Here is a 17,214-nt window from a genome sequence, read left to right on the forward strand (position 1 = left end):
TTGCATTCAAAGTTGTAGAACCCTTTGTGGTTCGTATCCAGCGGAACCACCGCCACACCTATTCTGCCTTTTCGTAGTAGGAAATGATAACGCGGCATATAAGTAGGTTAGCCTAGAAAAAGCATTTTTACTCTTGTAATAAATTGTGATTGAGCAAAGTATCAAGAAATATGCTTTACTTAAAAAGTACATTTTTATTTGATCATTTTGTTCCAGGAGTTTATATTTTAATATCGTGAAAGAGCAACAAAAACCATATATTATCAATTAAGCACAGACAATGCGCTTAAAATCACTCACCGTTTTAAAATTGTTGACAACCCCCATTGCGCAGCTGTCTGACGCGCAGAGTTCCGGGTTCAATCCCCGGCCAGGCTGATATATGAATGATTTTGAATTAAGATATCTGTTCTGTGGTTGTTTGTTTCACACGGAATCCTATGGAATGCGTGTTTTTTTTAATGAAATAATATGTCGCCGTCAAACACATTTTTAGTAAGTAGTTGTAAGCTTATTTCTTTTATCGCCATAAAGTCCAATTAAGTGAGTCTGTCGTTACGATTTACCGCTTATAACTTGCACCAGCCGGCAACTACGAAATCTCCCCTGACAGCCTTTAGCAAAAACAATCTACGATAATCGGATTCCGAACGGGATGAAGTCGGTTATGCCGTGCTCTTGGTTCACATCCCGTTGGCGTGGCAACTGTTACCATGGATACGTGTGTTGAAGGTTCACTAGGAAACTCGGAATTGTTTGTTATTTATGGTTACTTTTTGTGTCTTTAATATTGGATGACGGATGCATGAAAAAAGTTTTGAAAGATGAAAGTATTCTGTACCCTTAGTATGAGTTTTTACATTTTTTTACGTTTTTGTATTTGTTGTTGGCCGTCTTGCGAATTTTCGATCAGGACACGTGACCTGACGCGAGTTTAACATTTTACCCATCATAAAAAGTGCACAACGCCGTTAATTAAAAAAAACTATTTGACTTGTAAAAGCCGGCATATAGTAAGTAGCGATAACTAACCAAGTAATTAAGTTAAGGTTAGCTTGCGGCGAAACCCTTGTAATACGGGAAGTCTAAACCCGACAATGGGCCGAACCTTCATGTATTATTAGCCAATTAAACGTATTACATTACGCTTAAGCTTAAGTCTATATTTATAACGAGCCGGAAGAACGCTTGGGGGAATACTGAGCCGGTCTTTGTGTCCCACTGCTGGGCTCGGATTTTCTGTCTGAGAGGATTTACGCCTCGAGTCTTTTAAAGTGAAAAAGGTTAAGGCAATAGTCCACCGCGCTGGCTAAGTAAACTTAGTTGACTTCACAAATATTTGAAAACGTTTTTAAAAACTCAAGTGTATAGGTATCCTCATGATGTTCTCTTTTCCCGTTTAAACAAATTACAACAAATTCTAAAATGCATATAACTTCGAAAAAATTAGAGCTGTGTGCTTAAAATTTGTACCTTGAACACCTGGATTGAAAGACCGAGTATCAACCATTTCTAACCACTAAGCTACTAGACCGATGCTACGACCGATGAATAGCACACAGCGCACAGTTTATTTTTATCTGTCAACAATCGAACGTTTTCTGTACTATACAGATGCATAAGCTACTAAATAGTCACGTAACAAGTCGAAGCAGTGATAGCCTAGTGGTTAAGAAACTCGGCCTCTTAATTTTTAAAGTTATGTGCGTATTAGATATTAATTATCACTTGCTTAAACGGTGAAGGAAAACATCGTAAAAAGTTTTTAAAGGTAGGTACTAGGCCAGCGCGGTAGACTATGGCCTAATCCTTCTCATTCTGAGAGGAGACCCGTGCCCAGCAGTAGGACAGTAATGGGTTGTTGTTGATGATGATGATTATGAACTTGACAGTCATAATAACCACTTCTTATAGCTACCAGTTGCTCAAGCGGTAGTAACCAATGTTCTTGCTAAGGTCTATCAGAATATTGGCTTTTACACCACAAGAGGCACCAATTATACACAAATTCTTAATGTAAATTAAAATCCTGTACCCAAAAAGGAATCGCCAAAAATATTTATTGCACCCAATTACCTAATTGAAGAAACTGATTCGGAGGGAACCCGACATTTCAGGGTTAAGGGTTCACCCAATTAATGGAACGGTTAAAGAACGGAACGAATTCCATTCGTATCGAACTGTAAGGCAGTTGTAATCCGAATCGTGGTACTTAAGGGTATCGGCCCATTACACTGGTTTGTGAGTTAATCCTGATGTAATGCCATTCTTTAGTAGTCACTTACAAGAATGCTACTAGGCAAACTTGTTATTTTTCTAAATGTAAATAATGTTAATTCTAGTAAAGATTAGTGTATGTACTCGTAAATTCGATTGCAAAACCATTATAACTGCTATGATAATGGTGATGTATGTTGTAAAAAACTAAGACATCCCGCCATGACCACATTCAAATTACACACATATGAATTATAAATATACTCTTTTTTGTTGATGACAAGAAAAATTTGATTAAAACAAATATATAAATCGTTAACTATATTTAGCTTCAATTGTTACAATAGTGACGCTAATTAATCGTAATTCCTAACAGTGTAGAGCGCTATATTTTCCACCTCTGATCTGGATAAAATATTCTAAATATTTCACCGATTTGAAGGTGGTAGAACCCTTTGTGGTTCGACTCCGGCGGCACCACCGCCACACCTATTTATACCTAATAACAGCAGTGTTCACAACGGAACACAGCAGCGCCTGCTGTGTTCCGTTGTGAAGGGTGTGGTATGGCATACATACTTTTCCGAAGCGTTCCAGCTTAGTCCTCGGGGGTAGCGGCGCATCGATGGCCGACCTCATGTAGGAATATATAATCCTATCTGGGGTTGATTACACATGTCCAAGGGCGGCAGTAGCCACTTACCATCAAGTGGACTGCATGCTCGTCTGTTACTACCATATTATAAAACAAAAGTAGGAATTGTGTTTAAATTGTTTTATATATTATATACATCAAAAATAAACTGAACAAAGTGTTAGCCGATTCATCGTTTGCGTTCTAGATATCTAGTGAAGTGTGCCGATTCCTTTAAACCTAAGATGAAACTCGAAACCCGAGAAGTAATGTCCATCTTGTTGCTTAATCAAATTTCGCTCCGATCACTTCGGTTTAGGGTGAGGAGATTGTATATAAAATTAACATTTCACTATCTTAATTTTACTGGTAAAGTATTTCCGTTTTAACGCTGTAAGTCGGATAAAGTTCTTTTTAGAATAATTTTGTACAAAGATATTAATAAAGTGCCTACTGCGTGGTAAAACATCCATTGTATAGTCCGCGTAAAACTACTAGTCCGCTCTGAATATACGAGTAGAAATGAATCGCGTCGCCATAGTAAATTGTATCGGTCTTATTCATAAAAAGTTATAGCACACTTATAACGTTGCTATAGTACGATTGTCAAAAAGTGTTATTCATAAACGCATTTTAGGCACTAAGCCGTTCTATAAACCTTCTATAACTTATAGAGGCCAGAACCCTACTATAACAGTGCTATAAGGCAAAGATGGCCGACTCTCAACAGCTGATTCGTGATTACTAACCTAATTTGACAATACGTTTTTAATAAATTATGTCAATGTCCATTTTGTATACAAACTTGAAATAATTTATTTTAATATACGATAAATAACATTATTATATCACTATTTTAAATTACAATGCAAATTTTACAAAGCTTAGATTATTAAAAATCTAGAAAACCGTCCACTTCGAAGAACATTGCACCAAAGAGTGATCTGTTTTCATTAGACCATAGGAAGCGTTATCGCTTTAATAAATCGACAGTAAATTTTATAATTGATCTCGTACGTAATGATCGTAAATTAGATCGCAGAGGTCCTGGTACAGCTTCTGAAATACAGGGTTTACTGCCATAAGATATTGCGAATGTTTACAAAACGAAACTTAATTGAATTTAACTTTATATAATTATATCAATATTACATAAAACATTAATATCCAACCAATTTTCACTCCTTTATCTTTTAACAACTTTTGCTTCACATCCCATTTTAACAAATAAAATATTTTTAAATTCGCGGTATTTACAAATACAATGGCACTGACATGTGATTTGGTTTTATCGACAACCCATTGACAAGAATGTCAAGACAGAATATTTTTTAGTACGAAATAATGTCATTTAATGATGTTTATCTATGGATATTCGTCAATTTGTTCGCCGAACTTCACTATAATGGCAACATTTTCATTTATTGTTGACTTTAGCGACACATTAGTTATAGAAGGTTTATGGAACGTTTATGAATAAGCAATTTTATAGAACGTTTTATAAGCTTATTGAACATTTTAACTAATGAGTGCTTAAAACCTTCTATAAGCATTTTTTATGAATAAGACCGTTAGTCTACACCTGCTCGCAACAACTTCAGAGCGGACTAGGAGTTTGGCGCGGACTATACTGCTATACCATGTAGAGGGTTCGGGATTGATCGCCAGTTGGGAAGAAATCTAATTAATGGAAACAATTTTAGATTTTAGTGGTTTAAATTGAGAATTTTAACCGTTTCAGAGCAATATAGATAAAGTTCTTGTTAAAGATAATGTGATACATACATAATAAATGCCTACTGAACGGTACAATAAACACTATATTACTGTGTTATGCAGAGGGTTCTGGTTTGATCCCGGTTCGGGAAAACATCTGAGTGATGGAGTGAGACATAATATCTGAATGATGAATTTAGAAATATGGTCTGGGTGTTTGTGTATTCCTCTTTGTGTGTGTTCATGTTCAAGGTACCCAAGACACAGAGAATGCTATTGTGGGGCTGTGAGTGCAGAAATTATCTTTATTTGACTTTACATATTTATAGAATATCTGTTACTTATTATTTGTACAAGTAAATCATTTCAGTTATAATAAAAAAACGTTATATTTATTACAACTGTTGCTCATACAAACAACAAATATAATGTTTGAAGTAAAAATGTTATTACAGAACAAATATAAATAAAACAAGGTTGTAATTAAAGGGATTAGCACTAACCTAAATACACTTTGAGCCAGACAAGAGGATAATCGTAATATAAACTATTATAAAAGAAATAAAATATATGTTTTAGCGGATAAAGAGGGATAAAAACAGTTTGTTTTAAACAGTAAAGATTACTCACATTATTATTTTTTCAAATATATTTTAAAAGTTATAGGTGGTATGTTACCAGTAGGTATGTTACCCCTGAAGAATTATCACCGCTACGTCTATTTTTTTTAACAGTTCTTACATTTAATTGGATGGGTAACATATAAAGACCGTCTTGGGTACTAGCTATGTAAGGACTCAGGTTGCTTTCCTTTGGAGATCGCGGAGTCCTCTACACAGCGCCGAGGACAGCAACCGGGGGGGTTGCAGTGCAGTAAGAATCCCACATAACTCCGTGTCGCTCCTACGGCATCGAGTACATTTTGAAGGTATCCCCCTGGTTAATAAAATATCGGTACTAGCTATCTTAATGTCAATGCTTTTATGATCGGTTGTAGGTAGAGTTTCTTTTCCATATGGAACTTATATTGTGTAAGATATCTATAGGCGGCAATTCCTACGTACAATTAAGTGAACTGGCTTGTTTCCCACTTCTGTATTACAAAAAAATCGGTTGTCTGTAAAGTCGGTTTACTGACGATAGTTGAACGTGACAACGTCATAAGAAAATACTGATGGAATGGTTGCAAGTAGGAAAGAGACAGATGTCGAATGCTGCCGAACGCGGAGGCCGATTGTGCCTCTTTGTCGCTCGTTCCGCGCTCTCGCTTACACTACAAGCCTTAAATGGAACGCCTCAGGTAACGCCGCATGAGTCATGTTTTTTGGTGCGTGCAGCCGGCTCCATCGAATTATAAGACGTTGTCACGTCAAAAATCGGTTAAGAAAATTGTATCTTCACAAATTCCCTTTGAAAAATTCACAAAGTTTAATTAAGTATGTACTCCCTACACAACACCAAATTACACGTCTAATGCCAAGCAAAGCCAAGACAGCCCCAATTGACTTGCCCCACTTGAGACGTATTAATTTTGGCGTACATGTTAATATTTCATGCAAGCCTAGTACCCTCATGACGTATGTTAAGCCACATTAAACTGTGTACATGATGAATTATGAAATGGATGCTTAATGTTATTATTGGCTTATGAACTGTGCGTTTACATCTGCGTACATCACCGTATATGAGATTTTTTGAAATTTATTTTTATTTTTGTTATGCAAATAAGACTCTACTACTTGAAAACATTTATTTGGTCCAGGACTTAATGTATTTAAATAAAGCATTTATTCAACTATATAATACTTAATTCTATTTTATTATAGTAATACAGCCAAATATGCCTTAAAACAATAGTGTTAAGCGCTGCTGATTGAAAGCGTTTGGTAAGAAAGAAATATTTACCCGAGAGGTTTCAACATAGACTGAAAGAAGGTGGTAGAACCTTTTGTGATTCGACTCCGGCGGCACCACCGCCACACCAATTTCTACCTAATAGCAGAAGTGTTAAGCGCTGCTGTGTTCTTTTTTGAAGGGTGTGTAAGGCAGCCATACTTTTCCGAGGCGTTTCAGCTTAGCCCTGAGGTAGCGGCGCATTTGTGGCCGACCTCAGGAATATGTAATCCTATCTAGGGTTGATTACAGGTGTCCACGGGCGACGTAAGCCACTTACCATCAGGTGGACTGCATGCTCATTTATTTCTAGAATAAAAAAACATACACGCCAAAAAACAATCATTTGATTTATATACAAACAAAAGCAAAAGAACATCAAAAGACTTCACACCGCAATAGACCAACTACGGTTCAAACGTAATCTCAGCTACCTGCCACGCCATAACATCCCCTAATCATATGAAACAAAGCCAAAATCACCCCCAGTGTCTGCCGACGGTAAATTTTACGTAAACTTGATATTAATTACAGCGCCCGTTTCCCGACTACCCTCAAATTGTAATATATTACGCCGCTCGTTATATTACGAGGTAGTACATGGTTCTATCTGGAATATTGGTGAGTTACGTTCTGATTATAAGATTTGGCGGGTCTTTAATCAGATCAGTATATCAGGTATAGGTCAGGATTGGAAGATTTTAAGTCTCCTTTGATGAGGAAAGCAGGGATAGCCTAGTGGTTAAGGAACTCGGCCTCTTGACCAAGGGGTCCGAGGTTCAAATACCAGACACCTCCGATTTTTCAAAGTTATCTGCGCATTAGAAATTAATGATCACTTGCTTAAACGGTGAAGGAAAACATCGTAAGGAAACCTGCATACCAGAGAATACTTAAAAAAAATTCAAAGGTATGTGAAGTCTACCAATACGCACTTGGTCAGCGCGGTGGACTATGGCCTAATCTTTCTCATTCTCAGAGAAGACCCGTGCCCAGCAGTAGGACAGTAATGGGTTGATGATGATGAGTCTCATTTGCTAGACGGCAGCATGAAAGGAAATTAGGTCCTTACTTAGCGTGACTAGATACAGCATTGTCAACAATGAAACTACGGTAAACCAAATTGAAATCTCTATATTTTTAATAATAAAAGTCCCTTTAAACATTCTCAATTTCTTAAATGAAAACCTTTCTTCAACGCGATTCGCTTAATCAAAAAGCCTTGAATCAATACAATTTTTCCCCAACATCTACTACGTCAAATTTAAGCCCTAATCCCTTGTACGGGAGTTCGAATTCCCGCACGAAGGAAAGGCAATAAGTAACCTGAGCTCATACCTCGTACCTTTGAGTGTAAGATAAAGCCCTTCAGTACTAGTGACGTGAAATAAAGGCCTCTTTGACATTAAGGAATGAATTTAATAATCCCTGACTGCTATGGTCTGTTTACTTATGTATGGAACCTTCGATTTTAGGTTTTAGTTGAAAAAAAAAAATCATATCAATAATATTGAAAGGGAAAACTATTGGGGTTAAAAGGTACCACCTCTACACTTATTTCTAGTATAAAGCAGTACTCATGTTTCAGTGGAACGGGTGGATGACTGACTGGTATGAGGCGATCATTTTAGTCCTCAGTAATGGAACCGTACCTATAATCGACTTCAGATAGAACACCTGTTTCAACTATATGGAGTTGGTTAGAGATGTCCATGGGATGTAGAGGCCACTTACCATCCAAATTGCACGCTATTTATAGAAATATTATCTTCTTATATCTAATCTAACTTATGTATATTTTTATTAATATTCGAGAATATCTTATAACAGCGGTTTTGAGTAATATTGTGTTGTAGTTTGAAGGGTAATTTACTTTATTTACCCTTTTCCGTGCGCATGCAATATACAACACGCACAATCCTGAATCCTAGAAAACGTTTGGCGTTTCGTAGAATTATTTTACCAAACTGCAAAGTTTAAGTACGAGTACAAGTAACAAATTAACAGCCTAGAAGACTATTTTCATACAAAAAGTTAATTCAGTTCCAAGTAACATTAGAACCAGAACATTACCGTTATGCGTGTGGGCCGAGCACGCAATCAATGTGTCGAAATAGTAATTATAACGCGATTTTCGTCCATTGACATCTAACAAACATTAGGTAAATGAAATTCGTGAAATGAGCAGCTCTGTCATTCTTGTTAATGTAAGTCTGTTAGATTCCGTGAAATACTGTCGGCACTCATTTAAAGAAATAAAAAAAATTAAACATTAATTTATTCAAAGTACGAAATTAGTTAATATTATTCTTAACAGAATTGAATTATTTTGGTGTGATTTCTGATATTAAGGTTAGTAATCTGTATCAAGTTAGGTATTCTATAACAAGTAATGGTTGACCCCATAATTTTACAAGTCTGATTTTTTTCATGTTCATACATTTTTCAATACGTTGCTTAAATACTTTACAAATTGAACCATGTTGGGAAGTTATCCATCATTGAGGTATTTACCAGATTTTGTACATAACATCTGCTCAGCATTTAGTGGATTGACTTTTAACATTTTATCAGCAACTAAAACACACTGTAAATAAAATATTGTGCTTTGTGTATAGATCCCGTTGTGTTTTGTCCCTCATCTCACCACAAAGCCATAAAATAACCGCAACCCCATCGAACCAATTTCGACCCCAATACATCTTACGGCAACCTTTGAGAACCTTTGTTGTAATCAAACTTAATAAGCAACTTTTTTTTAATATAGAAGTAGCAGACGGACATGCAGTTCACTTGATGGCAAGTGACTACTGTCGCCCATGGACATCTGTAATCAACCCCAGATAGGATTATATATTGCTACCCGAGGTCAGCCGCAGATGCGCCGCTACCCGTGAGGGCTAAGCTGGAACGCCTCGGAAAAGTATATCTCCCTTACAACACTCTTCAAACCAGAACACAGCAGCGTTTAACACTGCTGTTATAAGGCAGAAATAGGTGGTGGCGGTGGTGCCGCGGTCGATTCTGAGAGGGTTCTACCACATTCAAATCCACAATATTTCACATGTGATTGTACTATGTATCACAAAATTTATGAAACCTGCTATCTAAACATTACGTACGCATAAACAACGGAGGTGACAAATTGTTAAGGCGACAGCAAAAAATAATATTTCACGTGTACATTAATCGGGAGAGGGGAAACAGGTCATTTTAATAAAAACATCGTTTGTCAGCGACACGAAAGCGGCATAATCGAGCGGATAATTAAGAATGCTTTCCGATGTGAACGCTTGCTCGTTAATTTATTATTTTATCTTTCAAATTATTGCTAGCTAGGCACCAGGGCTGACTTCGTTCGGTGGTATGAATATATTACTTTTAACTTACATAAACATCAATGACTGATTTTTGGTGTCGCGGACTTATTTGTATTGTAAGAGTATTTTTGAAGTAAAAGGTTGATTTTTAACTGAGTAATAAGTAATCCTTCCTCGTTAAAAAACTGTCTTATTCGGCTACATTTTTAATACCATAAATAGCCAATATACATACCCCATTGATATTCTTTTCAAATTATGTAGTTAAAAATATTTTATTCCAATGTTTATCTGTTAAGTTATTAACTCGGGTCGTAAATTCAGACTGGAATAGTAACTGTTGAATGAAAAATAGTCTAAATCCATGAATGAAACCAATTTGCGGCCGGTGTTGAGGCTCGTAAACCAAGCGAGAGGCATTGCGGTTTGCTTTCAAACATTTAACATTTTCATCTCATTCCGCGGATAATTCTGAGCGTAAAAACACGCAATAAACTTTACACCTCCGCGGTACAATATACAGCGTGACCATATATTTCTCATAAGAACGGGACTCCTGAGGAAAGTCGTAGAAAAATATATTTTACTCATCTTTATTGGAACGAGTGCAGAATATACACTTTTTGGCATGACTAAACTGTTACAGATTACGACCCCCTTAAAGAGACTCTGTGACCCTCTAGAGAGTTACGTACCACACTTTGAAAAACAGTGATCTCAGGAGGTGTTTTAAATTTTGACTAATAAACAAATAAAACAAAAAGCAAATGAATTAAAAAAATAATGAGTCAAGAAGCAAAGCCTTGTAATACGAATTTTGGTATTTGATTCCTAGCATGAGGTTGAAATGCCAATCATGTACATTGTAGTTATGTGCTTATTAGAAATTAATAACCTGAAATTTTCCCAAAAACTTAAAACAAAAATTGATAGACTTTAGTCTGGTGATGGGTTAAGAGATAGGATCTAATAAGGGTTTTTTTTTTCTTAAAGGAGACCCATGCCAAACAGTGATACAATAATTAAAGGTCCTTGATGATAATGAATTAAGTAGGAATATAGCCGATTGGATAAATCTAGATGCAAGATGCATTTATGCTTTCGATGGGTATACAACCTCAGATCGAGATTGTCCGTCCTAAGACACATTTTTTTTGGTATCGGAAAAACCCATACATAACACGAACAGGTCAGCAACTACAACGGAATTCAAATATTTATTCAATGGCTTCGGTATATTTTTACAGGCATTTTTATTTTTATACCAGCCATTAAAATAAAAATAAATATTTTTTGGATATAATATCCATACGTCGAGGTTTATAGATCGGTAGGCAAATAGGTTAACAGATTAAAATAGAACTGGTCTTACATTTGTCGCAAAGAAAGAAAGTGGTTTCTCGAAGGATTGAAAGAGAGTAAACAGTATTTCAATAGAATATTATAGTTACTAACTACTCCTAATATTAAATACATATTGTAACCCTATCGCGTTCTATGCTCGGTTATTATTTAAATTTTATAAAATACTAGCTGACCCGGCAAAATTTGTACCACCTCAAAATCTATTTATCACATATATTTCATATAAAATTTAGCCTATATTACTCGTAGATAATGTAGCTTTCGAATGGTGAAAGAATTTTTAAAATCGATCCAGTAGTTTGAGCCTATTCATTACAACCAAACAAACAAACAAAGTTTCCTCTTTATAATATTAGTGTAGAAAAATAAGTACAAATAAAATTAAATAAGGTATTTTCTGTTTGAAACATAATGCATTTTATCCAATATACACATAAGTGATTACAAATGAGAACTATAGATTTCTATACTATATACAAGAAATAAAATGTAAAAAAAAATTGTCGCTTATGAATAAACAAAAAAGCTAACTATCCCCTCTTTTACAGCCGACAAAGTGCCGCCCGGGTTCCCCACGATCGCGCCACCGCCAACCACGATGGTGGTGGAAGTGGGCCACACCGCGACCCTGCCGTGCCAGGCCAATGGCATCCCCATGCCGAAGATCCGGTGGCTGTGGAACTCGCTACCCCTGGACGTCGCCTCCAATCCACGATACGCGCTGCTGAATGACAAAATGCATGGTAAGTACAAATACTAATACTAGTAGATATTACGATATCTGGATATTGTAGTATAGCCAGTAAACTTCAAGATACGAAGTACCTATAGTCCTAGTAATAAGGATTTATTTCCCATGCAGAGATTCATATTTAAATCTGAATATTATCAAAGCACCTTGAGTTTTTGAACTCATCTTGTACTCTGTTTTCTATTCAACTACTCACCACAGGTTACTCCTTATAATTGAGGAAGGTCTGGAGCAAACTTTACAAAATATTAATTTGTTTTGTAAATTATATATTATAGTAATTATAAATAATCGGTGACTTCTCCTCCAATCCGCATTGAATCAACATAATGTAGTATAGTCCAAGTCTCTTTTACTTATGAAGAGCCAGTGCCCAGCATTGAGGCAGCAACTATGTAGTTAATTTGCTTAGTCATAAATATATAATATATATATTAAAATATATCTTTCTTTTGATATAAAATGTCCCACTTGACAAACTTCCAGCAGTCGATTTCATATGTCATTTTCGTCTAGTTTTCTAAGTTTCAAGTTCAAGCCCGTCCATATTAACGCGAACACGTAGCCTGACCGTCGAAGTTTGGCCGCCATCACGAACTTTGTCAAATCTTTTGTTAAGGTTCCCCAAGTATTGACAAGTGTGATTGTTATCTGTAGCCTTGACGGACCAAGAGGTATATTGACGCTAAGTTTATTATAGTTTTCTGTATATGTTGTAACGCACATAGACATGAATAAATATATGATCGGGTATGGAGTCGTTTTTACACTCGGCTACAGGAGGGTAATGTTTTCCTAGCGTATATATGTATGACGCATTCTTTAGAACGCCCTACAATACGAACGGCTTTGACAGATTTTACATATAAGATGTCATTGAATTCGTCTAAATTGTTAGAGTAACATATACTGTGTGTTTTAAGCGGACGGGTGTTTGTTTCTTTCTTTATGATTACTAGCTACTAGGTATTATTTCATACTTAAATTTTAAGTACGAAAAAATAGTATGAATAATTTGAAATATTCCTTAACAAATTCGGAGTGTAGATTTTTTTTCCTAATGATTAAACATTGTCGTAATATAATTTAGTCATATACTGTTAATGATGTATTTTAATTAACTTATATATCAAATATTTTTATAACCATTAAGCCTTAAGTAGTGCACCTTTAATTATACGAACATAATTTTAAAGAAGTCTTATAACTTTTCCTGTCTTCCTTTTGATAACCTGGATTCTGTTCGTTTTTAATCAGTGCATTTTACAGTTTTTTACCAGGAAAGCACAAGTTTTATGACGTTATTATATTTATTACTTTTTAACTTTACGGAAAGCTGAACTCTGTCTTGTAATTGCTTATTGTGCTTTATTTATGCAACGCGATTTATTATCATAATAAATAAATGTGATGAGGGGAATATGTCCTATCTATGCGCCATTTTTTGGCTCCATTTTAGTGGTTACTTTGTAGTGTTTTTGTAAAATGGCAGAGCAGTATAGTTTCGCGCGAGAGACACTACCACCTTACTCATGTATAGTGTGAAGCTGTTTTGCGTTTTGGCAGAAGGATCTGGATACCGACTGACTAACATATGAGGCGATCATCTTTATCCTCAGCATAAATACAACGAAAATGACATAGCTAAAAGGCCTTTACTATAAAAAAAAAAATCTCATAGTTGTATGAGGTCTATCAATCTCCAAAAGGCCAGAGCGGTGGACTATGAGAGGTGCTTACCACGTGCCCAGCAGAACAGAAATAAGTTAAGACGAGAGGAACTCAAATTTTATTTTAGTATGCAGATAATAATAGACGGGCATTCAATTATTTGTAAATTGAAGCTTCACTCAAATCCGTGGCGGTGCTCGCCGAAATGTTAATAATTTTAATTTTAATGCCATTATGCACTTCACAAGAGGTGAGGAAGTAATTTAAATTCAGTTAGAGTAAGCTCGGGCGACTTGCCGTGGCTCCTTTAATCTCATTAACTTTAATTTATTCCTTAGGATTATTTCTCCTTGGTCGACTCCAATATTTCGTAGCTCTAAGTGTTAGTTCGAAGATAATTATTACAGCAACTCCCTAATGGACGGCGCGAAGGGCGTTCGAGTTTTGAAGGACTTATATTTTAATTGAAACTTGAGCCCATAAATATTCGGATCTTTCCTGGCTGTGATGCTGTTTTAAAACTCGAAGGTTGAAATGTACTATATAGGTACATTACAACCCGTTTCTGTCCTACTGCTGGGCACGGACCCCTGACAGAATGAGAAGGATTAGACCAGGGTCCACTGCTCCTTCCAAGTGCGTTTTAGAAGACTTTGAGATTTTTTTAAAGATCTCTCAAGTATGCAGGTTTCGTTACAATACTTTACCCTTACTTTTAAAGCAAGTAATAATTCATAATACGGAGTTTCTGATTTGTATTAAAGATTGGTGAGTTACGTCCACCATTAATAATTAACCGTTTTGCCTATCAAAGATGACAATATTTAATATGAACAAATTGTTTAATATCGATTTTTGGGAGGAAAAGCATTGGATAGATTGATTATTAATAACGAGCGCTACTCAATTCCTTTATCTTTCACATTGCAGAAAAATAGCAATAGGCTCGCTTAAAACCTCTATTTCGACAATATACTCTAGAAAAAAAATAATTTGCTCAAAAAATTCTTCACACAAAAAACACTGAAATATTTAGGCAGAATATCCAGTAAACACTATTATATAAATTCGCATTTCGCATGTTCAGCTCTGTTTTCTAAAGCTAATCAGGATTTTCTGCTAAAAGAAAAGTTAATAGGAAAACTTTGTTCAGTCTCTTTTACCTATTTCTTCTACTTCGTTATTCTTATACCACTCTTTCGAATGAGATTTCTGCGATACAGGTTGATATCGGATGCCTACAATCTTAGAATAAACAAGATGCAGTATTGAACATCAAAAAAAAGTAAATGGTATTATTTACAACACATAATGTAGTTACTATGTATTTATGTTATTTAAAGCAAATATCAACTAAACTACGAGTATTCTAAGTCTACTTAAAAGGACGGCTCTCATCGACATCATTAATAGAATGTATGGGTTGTCATTGAGTAGATGCAGACACAAACACAGTAATCACAGTATTTATTGTTCTTAACATTTATAACTTCGGGCTTACAAAATAACTATACTACTATTACTTTACAAACAAAGGGTTTGAGTAGCAGGTTCAAAGTAGTGACCACACGCTTCAAATCACAACAAAATAATAATCCACTTCGATCGCAAACATCAGTTCTTATCAATGTTTCCCCACCGCGCGGACACATACCTCGATTCCGCTAGAGACCTCTTAAAAATCTCTGCTCTAATTCGACATCTAATACGATAACAACGCAAAGACTGTTAATTATAATTTAAAACAATACTCTCACAGTATTTATTGTTCTTAACATTTATAACTTCGGGCTTACAAAATAACTATACTACTATTACTTTACAAACAAAGGGTTTGAGTAGCAGGTTCAAAGTAGTGACCACACGCTTCAAATCACAACAAAATAATAATCCACTTCGATCGCAAACATCAGTTCTTATCAATGTTTCCCCACCGCGCGGACACATACCTCGATTCCGCTAGAGACCTCTTAAGAATCTCTGCTCTAATTCGACATCTAATACGTCAACAACGCAAAGACTGTTAATTATAATTTAAAACAATACTCCTTTCGATTGATCATGTATCAATAACGTTACTTAGTAAAATACTAAAGTAAATCTAGCTATATGAAATAACTTCTATGTATGTTGTATTAGACTCTTCCTCTGGCAGAATGATTTTTTTTAAATGTACGACGCTTAAAATGTATTTGAAAAAGGATACGATAATTTAAAACCCCACTTTAATGTCTTATGTGACAGATAATTATGCTAAAAAGTCTTCATATAAGTTGGTTAGATCTCACAGAGTCGCACATACAACACAATATTCGTTCATAGCACTTCTCTACGTACCTATTTAGTTCTCGACGATGTAGAATATAACATAGGTGTTTAACTCCCTAAAACTTAATAATAAACGCAAGAAAATCTGTACAGTACCCTTAGTATGACTTTTTACAAAAATGACTATTTTTGTATTTGTTTACGTATTTGCCCATACATTTCTAATCAGCGCCCATAGCAGATTGTATCAGAACTGATTGGAAATATATGGGAAATACGTAAACAAAAACAAGACACTCATGGTAAGGGTACAGACCTAGAACACCCAGAGGTACAGCATGGCTTGATACTATTGTGACAATGTAGCAACATTTAGGCGACAGCCTAAGTGAAAATATACCAATTTTTGCCTTCGTTTAAAACTGAAATACAGTCCGCTAACTATAACACCTTTAAAATTAAATTGAAAATTGCGAACAATAAAGGGAATTAATATTTTACGGCCTATTATGTCTGTTAGTTATTAAACTATAGTTGGAACAAAGGGTGTCGTGCGTTCTCGTTTAATTTTAAAGCCAGTTATTTCGCTACCAATATTCTCACTTCATTTTAAATCAATTATCGCCATCTTACTTTGAGATTTTAACATACCTACACAACTAACTACATGCTCGTCTGCTGCTCCTATATTACATATAAAATAAAATGTTTTAGCAATTTTTTGCGATTTGCACAATTGCACATTTGCACAATTTTTTACGCCCTTAGGGACGTGCGTGTGATTGCACGCCACCACCAAATTACGATACATTTACTATTACGATTCGTTAGTAATGGATTAACCTTTCACTGACTCACAACATAGGTACACATTACTTACATTATTAAACACTCTGTGTTCAACTTAGGAAGACAAAAAAAAATATACCGGCCGAATTGAGAACCACCTCCTTTTTGAAGTCGGTTAAATAGTGTAACGTTATTGAATAATTAATCGAATTAGCTATACATTTAATCGAAAATAGAGTTTATTTTTTAACAAACCGCCTTTTAAATAGAAATTACAAGAAGGCGGTATGTTGATTTGTTGAAACACATCCGTCCTCAGGACAGGCCGCGTGATTGCATTCCACAGCGAGATTAAGATTTGTTTGTTTTAGCATTCCTATAATTTATATTATTGTTTACCAACATTTACTGTTTTTCACTAAAGTGCTACAGCTAATCAAGTTATTATAAGACACTTGATGAAAATATCCCATTTTTTTTTTATAAATTTTGATTTTGTGAAATTGATTGAGACTCCAAGAGTCAATACCAAATTGCGCGCCACCGCGAGATAACGATTCATTTAATTTATAAATCTTTAAATAAGGAAC

At 35.4% G+C, this 17,214-nt stretch overlaps 1 protein-coding gene across 3 annotated transcripts in view; it reads left to right on the forward strand.

The window, feature by feature from the left end:
* LOC140755783 (tyrosine-protein phosphatase Lar) overlaps positions 1–17,214 on the forward strand; it is a 511,387-nt gene that overhangs the window by 441,075 nt on the left and 53,098 nt on the right. For all 3 annotated transcript variants that reach the window (XM_073091105.1, XM_073091106.1, XM_073091108.1), the window contains one exon: positions 11,694–11,888. In XM_073091105.1, coding sequence (XP_072947206.1) covers positions 11,694–11,888 — 195 coding nt within the window. The remainder of the gene's footprint in view (positions 1–11,693; positions 11,889–17,214) is intronic.

The sequence above is a fragment of the Epargyreus clarus genome, unplaced genomic scaffold (genome assembly GCF_041222505.1).
Source record: "Epargyreus clarus isolate Ecla_fem2 unplaced genomic scaffold, WU_Ecla_fem_2.2 ptg000034l, whole genome shotgun sequence".
NCBI classification, from domain to species: Eukaryota; Metazoa; Arthropoda; class Insecta; order Lepidoptera; family Hesperiidae; genus Epargyreus; species Epargyreus clarus.